This window comes from Microtus pennsylvanicus, chromosome 11, assembly GCF_037038515.1.
Source record: "Microtus pennsylvanicus isolate mMicPen1 chromosome 11, mMicPen1.hap1, whole genome shotgun sequence".
In the NCBI taxonomy this organism is placed as follows: Eukaryota; Metazoa; Chordata; class Mammalia; order Rodentia; family Cricetidae; genus Microtus; species Microtus pennsylvanicus.
The window spans coordinates 1,349,788-1,360,600 of record NC_134589.1 but is presented as its reverse complement, the minus strand read 5'-3'; the positions used below and the strand labels follow the sequence as shown (position 1 = coordinate 1,360,600).

Genomic DNA, 10,813 nt, shown 5'->3' with positions numbered 1-10,813 from the left:
GGAGTGTTTGGGAATTTTTTTATTATTATTATTATTAAACTGAAAGCATAGGAAGAGAAGTAACAGTATTTGGTGAGTTAGTTCGGGAACGAGCGAAAGCCTCATGAGCTACCTGAGAAGTCCCTTTCCCTTTGCCTATTGGGATCCTTGGTAGGGGGTGAAGTCCCCAGAAGGAGGTACAGGATGTCTGGGACTAGGCAGTCTTCCCAGAAAGGACAGACAACCACATGTAAGTGGGTCACAGGAAGGGGTCCACGCTAACCCAGCCGACCTTGGGCAAGGGAGCGTGAAGACCCCACAGACCTAACTAAGCTCCAGAGGAAACTGAAGAGGGGGAGGTCCCCAGTGATGTTCCACTTCCTGGCGGACCCTTGGGCTGACCTGGCTGTGAGCAAGCACCTGCTCTGGGGATATTCTGTGTGGTTTTGAGCTAGAGAGCCCCAGAGCAGAAACTGAAGACGTGGGTCAGCCCAGTGATCTGCCTGGAGGCGGCTGACACGGGAGCGTGCTCCGAACCCAGGCTGACGCGGGAACGTGTCCGAGCCCAGGCTGCCGCAGGAGCGTGCTCTGAGCCCAGGTTGACACGGGAGCGTGCTCTGAGCCCAGGCTGACGCGGCAGCATTGATCCGAGCCCAGAAGTCTGAGTCTTGTCTAGGCAACGCATCAAGCCACTATCTTAAAAGAAAAAGGAGCCTGGCATGTTGACATTCACCCATAATCCCAGAACTTGGGAAACTAGAGTGGAGGATGGAGAATCCAAAGCTAACGTGAACTATGTAGCAAAAACCCTGCTTAAATAACAGCAACAAACAGACAAACAAACAAAAAACCTGTGAATCCTAGCCCAGCCTGGTCTACAGAGAGAGTTCTAAGCCAGGGCTACAGAGAGAAACCCTGTTTCAAAAAACAAAGAAAAGAAAAGAAACAAAGAAAGTAGAGTAGGGAGGAGTATGGGCAGGTGAATCATTCCTTGCCTGCTGGGGCCTGGCTGAAGGGCAGTGGCTTAACATGGCCAGAAGAAGACAGAGAGGCCCCAGCAGAGGACTCCAGCTTCACCTTGTCCAGTACAGTCTTTTTGATAGCAGCAGGGGAGACAGTTTCCTGGTCAGCCATGGTCTGCAGCTCCCTAGAAAAGCAAGGGGACACTGGGTCTGCCTTTCTCAGAAAGGACGGTGAAGCAGCATCTTCAGTGGGCAGTGCCCAGTGGGACCCCATTCCTGGGCCTTTTACACCTGCAACCCCCCTATCTGTTATACAGCTGCACAGCCATGTCTCACACCATTCAGTGACTCAGGGTCACCCTGGCTACAACATCAAGCCATCAAGATCACTCAGAACTCTTAGCCCTAAACTTTCATTGCCCATCTTGGGGCAGGATCTTGTTTCTCCTGTTTCCTCTATGGGCCGTGCTAGGTGGCTAGGTCCCACGTCTAAGCCTTGCTGTAGCAACTCAGACTTTTCTAGGCATTTGTGCTGGAAGGTGGACACTGGCCAGGAAGGCACTGCTGGCTTGCCCTGTAGACATGAACAGGACAGTGGTTCCCAGCCTCGGTTCTACCTTACGCCAACTGAGAAAACCCAGGCGTGTTTCATTCAGCTCTCACCAGGCTCCTTCTGCCAACACGCTGCTGGCTTAGCTAACTCACTTAGCCTGGGAAAGCCATGAAGAAGGTGCTGGGCCAGGCCACCTAACCTTCCCAGTCACCCTTCTAGCCCAGCCCCTTCGCTATGATAGTGAAACTGAACGGAGGTTGTATTGCAGGACCAGAGGTCTACAGACCCTTTCTCACAGAGCAATGGAAGGGAGCTAGAGGCGTTGCTTTTTGTGACCCAAGGAACCTTGAAATGTCCAAAATCCTGCTCATGGCCAGGCCAGGGCTCAGTGGTATCGGCTAAGTGATTAACTCCACTAAAACCCCTGAAGCCAGGATTCTGGTGTGTGGAGCAGGTGGCTGGGGAGTGGGCGATAGCAGGACCTACCGCGTGCGGATGCAGGAGGCCTCCACCGCATTGATAAGCAGGGAGCGGAAGCCCCCACTCTCCAGGACGTGCAAAGCATGGATGGTGGCCCCACCGGGAGAGCAGACATTGTCCTTGAGCTGGCCTGGATGCTGTTCTGAGTCCAAAAGCATCTTAGCTGCCCCCTGTGACAAGAAAGGGGCGTATGGCAGTCGGGCCCCTGATTACCTGCTTCTACAGAGTACAGCCCTCAGCCACCAAAGCACTGCTAACTCCTCACTCATATGTCCCCAGGACAGCAATTTTGGATTTAGTAAGAAACACCTCCCACAAGTATTTCAAAACACTGACCAGGAGGGCCTGGGCCCCCAGGCGGACAGCCAGGCGCCTTGGAAGCCCCATTTTCACACCACCGTCAGCAAGAGCATCCAGGGCCGTGAAAGCCTGTGGGGAGATGCATTCTCAGCCACTGCCCTTCCTCTTCTCTGGGACCCAGAACAGGGCTCAGCAGACACAGAGGTGCACAGAGGCCCTGGAAACCGCCCACAGCCCCGACCACCCCCCCCATCCGTCCAGTTCTCACATAGGCAGGGCCACTGCCACTGAGCCCAGTGACAGCATCGATGAGATCTTCCTCCACCTCGGTACAGAAGCCCACACTGCTCATGAGCTGCTCCACGAGCCTGCCATCCTCCACCTGAGCGTGAGTGCCTGTGGCATACACAGTGACCCCCTCCCTCACCACCACTGGGGTGTTGGTCATACAGCGAATGACTTTGGGAGCTGGCTGGAACGCTGTCAGCTTCTGGAAGAGAAACCGGCTCTCTGACTCTGGCCTTGGCTATCTGCGCTCACCCCAGGCATGGAAGCGAGTGTGGACCTGCTTCCTCAGCTGAACATTTCCCGAGGTCTTGCTGTGGCCTGGGCTGCTATGCCCTGTGAGCAGGTAAAGAAGCCAGACCCGCAGAGCAGAGCTCCCGACCACACCCTCCCCAAAGCCCGATGGAGCCGGTCGATGGCACCCACCTTTTCAATGGAGCTGATGGTGACACCTGCCGCACAGGACACCACAATGTGCCTATCCTCGATGTTAGCACCGATCTCATCCAGGATGAAGGGGATGATGTGTGGCTTCACCGCCAGGAAGAGCACATCGCTGTGGTGCACTGTCTCTTTGTTGTGGGATGTCAGGTTCACCCCTATCCTCTGCAGGAATGCAAGGGGACTCAGCTTGCCTCATGGGCTGTCTACCCACAAAGCCGAGAGCCCTGAGCCGAGAGAAGCCCAAAGGCTGCTGGGCTATGGTGCCAGCTGGGTTGGGGGTCAAAACCCACTCAGCTGTCCTTACCCAGACATGGAAAAGGCACTAGGCTCTGGAATGTTCCCCTTTGAAGCCAAAAAGCCTTCTAAACCGCAGCTCAGCCCATCCTACGTGAGGCTATAATGGCTGCGGTCTCTGCAGCTGCCTACCTTCCAGAGGTGGATGGGGATCTCAAGCCACGAGCCTGACCCCCTGACTGAGCCATAGCAAACAGAAGCTGTACTCACCACCACCCCTGGTCCATTATCTGGTCTCAGGGCTGCCCGGCCATCTGCAGGGCTCCTTTAACCCCTACCTAGGCAATCCCATTCTAGACCAACACCCTCTTCTACCAGCTGCATTCACGACAGGACAGGGAGGCAGCATCTGGAGATTCCTTATGGCAGGTTTGCCTCTCCCACTGGAGTGGGGGGGGGGGCTACAGCTGCTCCCCACTCTGGCCCTCACCCTTAACCCTAGACCCTAACCGTAACTAGACCCTAACCGTAAGAGAGTCAGACTTCCTATCTGCGTCCACCTGGCACCTACCCGGAGGGCAGAGACCGTGGATTGGTCCATATCCGGGGAGCTGGCCATTATCTTGTGAGCAGCCAGAACACCTGAAAGGGACAAAATTCCTCCCTCAAGGCTGGTTCTAGCCTCTCTGCCCTGCATCCTTAGAAAGGAGACAGCAGAGAAACACTCCTCACCCCCATTAGGACAGCAACCCCAAACATATGGCGCCTGCCAGTTCCCAAAAGACTGAGGCCACTAACCCAGACACTCCACGTTAGCACCCTCCCTGGCCCCAGAGGAATCTACCTGCTGCTGTGAAGCCCTTGGCTAGGGCAAAAGCCAGTTGCCCTGCCCCGATGAAACCCACGCTCATGTCCGGAGGTTCAGCACCCACAACCTTCACAGCTACTCCGACCCTGCTGGGCAGCTGCAAACTGGATGGAATGCAAGAAGTTGGGTGGGCAGAACCAGGTCTGGCCGCTCCCGGCAGCCAGGTGCTCCCCCACCCCCATATCCCCCTACCTAATTTTTTGTTACTCCTCTGCTGCCCGAGCTAAGAGTTGTTTCAATTCCCCCACACCCCGTAATACAACCACTTGCTGACCAGAGACAGGAGTCCTGGCCTGCACTGAAGGTTCTGACCCCTCTGAAAAGGGCTCAGGGACCTGCAAACGAAGCGACAGATTGTAGGGAAGGGCCCCGTAATCAAGAGTACCCTCAACATCCAAGTCCCGAGTCCGCTTCCAGCTTGGGTCCCAGAAGCCCTATCCCCGAAGCATTCATTACAGAAGTCCCATCGCCGGAGCCCGGAATCCCACTACCCTCAGCGTAGCTACCTGAGCTAAGCTACACCAGCGAGTACCGAGTCCTCTGTATCTGCCACGCGGCACCCACGCCCACCAGCCCCGCCCTCCCTCCATTTTAGCCAATGCGCGGTGCGGCCTCCGGGAGCTAGCCAATCCAGAGCTGCAACTGGAGCCTCGTGCATTGCATCATCCACACGCCGTGAAGTGGGTTGTAGTTGCGAATACCGATCAGTACCTCAAAAGTCACGGATCCCCTCCTCTATTTCATTGCAAGTGTTCATTTGAAAGCTGGGCGTCCGCTGCAGCCACAGACCCATTACTTCCCGAACCTCCTCCTTCCTACAGTGCCCCAGCTGCCCAGCCACGGGTTTTAGGGATATTGTGCTCTGGGCATCCACAACCCCCAGAGGTGCTCAGGGTCCATCTGCTGGTCTCAAAGCTGCATAGCAGTCTGGGGTTCCTTAAACTCTATCAAAGTACGCATGACCCATCATACCAAAGTATGGCGCCCATCACCTCCACCCCCATTAGACATTGCTTTTTTTTTTTTCCTGTTGTGTTTGTTGCCTTAGACGAAGACAAACTGCTTTAGAAAGTAATTTCAAAATCATTAGGGAGTCTCTAGCCTGCAAAGTTTGGATTTTCATCCCTTCTTGTTGTTCATAATGACCACCCACCAAACTAGAAGACTACCCCGTGGTAAGGTCTGGATGGCCGGTTCGGCACTCACCCTCTTAAGAAAAGGCTGGAACAACTATGCCGAATTGACAGCTCAAACCTATGCACAAAGCCTAGAAGTTCGGTTTTCCAAACTCAGCTCCGTGTTTCAGACTTTCCAGGGTTGGAGAGATGGCTCAGCACATTTGTTGCGCCCGGTGGTGGCGCAGGCCTTTAATCCTGGCACTCGGGGAGCAGAGGCAGGCAGATCTCTGTGAGTTCGAGGCCAGCCTGGTCTACAGAGCAAGTTCCAGAATAGGCTCCAAAGCTACAGAGAAACCCTGTCTTGAAAAACAACAACAACAACAATGACAACAAAAACAAACAAACAAACATAAAAAGAACATTTGTTGCCCTTGCAGGCCCTTGCAGAGGACCTGGATTGTGTTCCCAGCATCCATAAGGCAACTAACACTATCCAGATTTCCTTTTCTAGGGCATCTGACGTTTCCTTTGAACTCCTCAGTCACCAGGTATGCAAGTATGTACATGTATATGTGCAAAAATAGTTATACACATAAAGTAAACTAAAAAAATTTAAACGGATGCTTTCCTCCAAAGAAAGACACTTCTGTAATCTAGAGAACTCGCTCTGTAGACCAGGCTGGCCTCAAACTCAGAGATCCGCCTGCCTCTGCCTCCTGAGTGCTGGGATTAAAGGCGTGAGCAAGACGGGTCTCTCCCATTTTCCTCTTAGTCCTCTTCTCCTCTGCCTTCCCCCCGGAACTCTGAAATTTAGGTTGGATGTGATGCTGAGAACAGAAGGCTACCGAACAGCAAGAACACTGAGGATTTAGAGACAGATACCATGTTTCAGAATTTTAGCTAGTGAAAAAATGAAAGGGGACCCCCCCCCAAGAAAAACCAGTGAAACTTGGTGAGGTATCACATACCTGTAATCCCAGCACTAGGGAAGCAGAGGCAGGAGGATGTCCAGTGGCAGGCCAGCCTGGACTACATTGTGAAACCCTATCTCGAGGGAAAAAGGAAAACAAGAAAGGCCATTGTTAAGTTGCTTCGAAAGCCTAACAACTGGACCACCTGAGCTGGTTCTCCCGAACACATAGGGTAGAAGAACTAAGTCCACAAAGTTTTCTTCTCACCTCCACGCCCCCATCATACATGTATAATATAATAAATAAAAATGAAAAGAGGAAGAAGCAGGAGGGTCTCCCTCTAGACAGGAGGTGCGTGGCTGTCGTGTTCCTTTATCGGTTTGTTCCCTGATGATGTGACCTTCTGTTGTTCGATGCTTTCATCGTTCAGGGCCCCTGCAGGCCCAGAAGCTACCTAAGCTTGCCCATCCAAGTAAAAGACATTGGTCCCAACTCAGTTTTTGGCTGACCCAAATATTCCTTCTCCAGAAAGGACCACACAGTACCACACAAGGCCTGACTCATAGGCCCGAGTCTAACTGCTCTTGGATCCACCGTCCAGAGAGTACAGCAGTCCCTTTACCCTTCTGATCTGGTCCCTGAAGACCTCAGTATGGGGCTCTGGGTGCCTCTAGGAATGAAGAGAATGAGCCAACATTGACCTTCCTTCTTTGCGTTTGGTCTTCTGAGTCACCCTGAACGGCCCCCTTTTCAGAAGGCCCAGATAAGGCCACACCTTGCCTTTATCTCAGGATCCAGGAAACCCCCAAGGACACCCCCTCCCTCTCAATGACCTGGTTTAGACCTTTTCTCAGAGCATGCAACAAGGAGGTTGCTTAAGTAGTGTGATCTACCATAGCCCTTAAGACTCGAGTGGGCTTGTGTGGATACTCAGCAAAGGTAGAAGGCAAGGTCTAAACATTCACCTTTTATTCCCTGTTGGAGGACCGGGGGGGACAGTCAGTTAACGAACTGAAGGGCTTCCCATGGTTAATCCAGTCCGGGCTCTTCCACAGGAGAAGCTGAGTCGAGAGTGGAGGATGCCAGCACGTTCTGGCGTTCAGGAGCAACCGGCTAACAAGATGCTTGAGTGCAGGGCCTGTGACCAGGCTCCATGACCCAGTGATGCTTGAGTGCAGGGCCTGTGACCAGGCTCCATGACCCAGTGATGCTTGAGTGCAGGGCCTTGACCAGGCTCCATGACCCAGTGATGCTTGAGTGCAGGGCCTTGACCAGGCTCCATGACCCAGTGATGCTTAAGTGGAGAGCCTGTGACCAGGCTCCATGACCCAGTGATGCTTGAGTGCAGGGCCTTGACCAGGCTCCATGACCCAGTGATGCTTGAGTGCAGGGCCTGTGACCAGGCTCCATGACCCAGTGATGCTTGAGTGCAGGGCCTTGACCAGGCTCCATGACCCAGTGATGCTTGAGTGCAGGGCCTTGACCAGGCTCCATGACCCAGTGATGCTTAAGTGGAGAGCCTGTGACCAGGCTCCATGACCCAGTGATGCTTGAGTGCAGGGCCTTGACCAGGCTCCATGACCCAGTGATGCTTGAGTGCAGGGCCTGTGACCAGGCTCCATGACCCAGTGATGCTTGAGTGCAGGGCCTGTGACCAGGCTCCATGACCCAGTGATGCTTGAGTGCAGGGCCTTGACCAGGCTCCATGACCCAGTGATGCTTGAGTGCAGGGCCTTGACCAGGCTCCACGACCCAGTGATGCTTGAGTGGAGGGCCTGTGACCAGGCTCCACGACCCAGTGATGCTTGAGTGCAGGGCCTTGACCAGGCTCCATGACCCAGTGATGCTTGAGTGCAGGGCCTGTGACCAGGCTCCATGACCCAGTGATGCTTGAGTGGAGGGCCTGTGACCAGGCTCCATGACCCAGTGATGCTTGAGTGGAGGGCCTGTGACCAGGCTCCACGACCCAGTGATGCTTGAGTGCAGGGCCTTGACCAGGCTCCATGACCCAGTGATGCTTGAGTGCAGGGCCTGTGACCAGGCTCCACGACCCAGTGATGCTTGAGTGGAGGGCCTGTGACCAGGCTCCATGACCCAGTGATGCTTGAGTGGAGGGCCTGTGACCAGGCTCCATGACCCAGTGATGCTTGAGTGCAGGGCCTGTGACCAGGCTCCATGACCCAGTGATGCTTGAGTGGAGGGCCTTGACCAGGCTCCATGACCCAGTGATGCTTGAGTGCAGAGCCTGTGACCAGGCTCCATGACCCAGTGGCTGCACCAAGATGGTTCTTCTCTGTGAGTCAATGCTGCCAACCAAGCCAGCCTGCCATGGTAGGCTCTGCAGAGGCTTCTGGGCCACAGTCTGCGTTGGGTGTATGGGAAAAAGCCCCATCTTCTTTTCACAGTGATTCTGGTGTTGACCTTTGACATAAGGCCACCTGAGAACCACAGCACAGTCTTTTCTCTGTTAAAAAAAAAAAAAGGCTGAGCCCCCTGGGATACTCCTGGACACAGGTGAGGTCCATCCTTGCTGCCAGGTTTCTCTACAAATGATCACAACCATCCTGAAGGAGACTCCTGGGGTTCTAGAAACTTCCCCTTCAGACAAACAGAAGGTTCCAGCTCCAGCGTTCCTTCCAATGGCCGGACGCTGCTGTCCTTGGCTTGGTTTTTACCCATTTCGACCTCAGGAAACTGCCCGAGTTCTAACTGGTAGTACCCCAGCGATGCACTATCTCAAGACACTGATACCTGCCCACCTCTGAAGTTCTTCCAGCTTCACGGTACCCATCTGTAAAACGAAATACAATCGCCTCTGCTCCAAAAGTTCCCATACGGTACCACGACTATCACTAGACCCAAGGACAGTCAGGAACCTGAGAAATAGACAAGAGATGGAGACAGAGAGAGGAAGAACGAGAGCCCATTAGCTATCCCTCGTCCCTGCTCAAGGCTCCCTGCTCCTCTGTCCTTCCTCTTTGCCTCTCTTAGCGCTGCCAGATGTCCAAGGGCAAGACTTTCCTGAGCCCCCAACCTCCCTCTTGTCTCCCATGTCTTAGTTCACCTTGATAGCCTGAGAGAGGATCCCGATGGATGGGTCAGGCTACAAGGCAGGCACAAAACGGATCCTCTGGGAGTAGGCGAGGTCGACGATATAAAGGAGCAGGTTGACGTAGGTGAAAATAGCTACCACTAGCTGGCTGTCCCAGGGGCAGCTGCCTCGGAGGCAGTCGGGGGGCCGTCCTGGCTCTCCGTACTTGGGGTCAAAACAGAAGACGGGCCAGATGACGGCGGCACTGAGGTACAGGAGCACTGCCAGGAAGGTGTACACGACCACGAGGCGGTCAAATGGGCATCCTAGGCCCCTTGTGTGTCCCATCACACTCAGGGCCACCACAGCCACGGTGGCCATGAAGCACAGGCTGTAGACAGCCACGCACCACTGTGTGGCCACGTAGCGCTCATAGCGACTGTCATGAACAAGTGCCCCAAAGATGATACACGCTACAAAGGCCTGGACGATCTTAAGGAGTCCGGACACGGTAGCCATGTAGCTGGCTACCTGACCTGGCCGTGCCCGCGTCAGGGCCACTTCAGCAGCATAGGCCAGGAAGAGGAGTCCTGCGAAGACGCTGGCTGCCAGGCGGAAGTTTCTGGCCATGCATCCGGCAGGCTCCTGTGGGCACTCCAGTCGGGTGAAGTACAGAGGGTAGATGACCGCAGCCGTGGCGCACAGCAGAGTCGCCAACATGGCAAAGGCTGCTGTGAAGTTGCCCCAGGAAAGGCGCAGGCAGCTGTGGAGCTTCGTGAACTCACAGGCTACTACCAGGACGGAGACGGCAAAACAGAAGCCCCAAGCAGCCATGCAGAAAGTGCCCTGGACACCCCCAAAACCACCTCGGTGAGCAACCAAACTGAAGGTTGTACAGCCGAAGGCCAGCTGCAGCACTCGGGCTGTACCTACCGGGGAGGTCACAGCGCCCAAGTGCAGGTACGCACCCCCCGGGGGCTCCATGGTGCTGCCCATGAGGCTCTGACACGGGGCCCAGCGGCCCCTGGGGTCTGCAGCTGAGAGACCTCTGTCCTCTGCGGCGACGGCAATGGCAAGTGCTGGCTGTCTGCAGCGGCAGTGTTAACAGTGACATTGCAGCAGATCAGCCGCTCTGCTGTCTGTGTTGGGAGCCCTCCCCCAGCGCTATAAATAAACGGTTTGATCAGAGCCCCGGAATAGCAGCCTGCATCCTGGTTCCCATTCTGGAGGGACATCTGACCCCGGCATCCCACAAAGATTCCCTGTTAGGACTATTAGTTAGGCTACGGATGCTAGACACCCACCTCCTGCCTCCCGAAGCACCTGCATCTGTCCGTCCCGGTCAGTACAGTGTGGGGGAGGGGCTGGGCGAGAACCGGGTGGGGGTGCTTTTCCTCCGGGGGTTCACAGCTAGGGTATCAAGCAACCTCTGGGTGGAGAAACAGCGGGAGGCTCTAGAAAACGTAGGAGGCATTGTTTTACTGTTCTTTTACTGTTGTATTATAGGCTGGTGTCACCTGGCCTGCCTCGATTCTCCTTTTTTTTTTTTTTTTTCCAGAGAGGTTTTTAAGAAAAAAATGAGAAAGAACTTTTGAGAGTACGGGGGCGGGGGGCTCCAAAGAAGAAATACTTTAACAACTCTGCCTTT

The 10,813-nt window shown here is 54.6% G+C and overlaps 2 protein-coding genes across 7 annotated transcripts; both read right to left on the bottom strand.

Annotated features, from left to right (window-relative positions):
* On the bottom strand, positions 1-4,871 carry Pycr1 (pyrroline-5-carboxylate reductase 1). Of its 3 annotated transcripts, none has more exons than XM_075989802.1 (8): positions 4,491-4,653; positions 4,082-4,209; positions 3,809-3,879; positions 2,986-3,165; positions 2,543-2,764; positions 2,311-2,403; positions 1,981-2,144; positions 1-1,126 (listed from the first exon to the last, which is right to left on the bottom strand). In XM_075989802.1, the coding sequence occupies exons 2-8, from the start codon at positions 4,146-4,148 to the stop codon at positions 964-966; spliced, it is 960 nt and encodes a 319-aa protein (XP_075845917.1). In that variant the 5' UTR covers positions 4,149-4,209; positions 4,491-4,653; the 3' UTR covers positions 1-963. The 3 variants fall into 3 exon arrangements, with proteins under 3 accessions (XP_075845917.1, XP_075845920.1, XP_075845918.1); XM_075989805.1 differs by lacking the exon at positions 4,491-4,653 and adding an exon at positions 4,817-4,871 and having other exon boundaries at positions 10-1,126; XM_075989803.1 differs by having other exon boundaries at positions 10-1,126; positions 4,612-4,675.
* Positions 4,872-7,058: 2,187 nt separating this feature from the next.
* Positions 7,059-10,544, bottom strand: Myadml2 (myeloid associated differentiation marker like 2). 4 transcript variants are annotated; one of them, XM_075989799.1, is made up of 2 exons: positions 10,134-10,544; positions 7,059-8,598 (listed from the first exon to the last, which is right to left on the bottom strand). In XM_075989799.1, the coding sequence occupies exons 1-2, from the start codon at positions 10,398-10,400 to the stop codon at positions 7,642-7,644; spliced, it is 1,224 nt and encodes a 407-aa protein (XP_075845914.1). In that variant the 5' UTR covers positions 10,401-10,544; the 3' UTR covers positions 7,059-7,641. The 4 variants fall into 4 exon arrangements, 2 of the variants coding, with proteins under 2 accessions (XP_075845914.1, XP_075845915.1); XM_075989800.1 differs by having other exon boundaries at positions 7,065-8,598; positions 9,199-10,494; XR_012912219.1 differs by having other exon boundaries at positions 7,068-7,952; positions 8,380-10,509.
* Between the last annotated feature and the right edge of the window lie 269 nt (positions 10,545-10,813).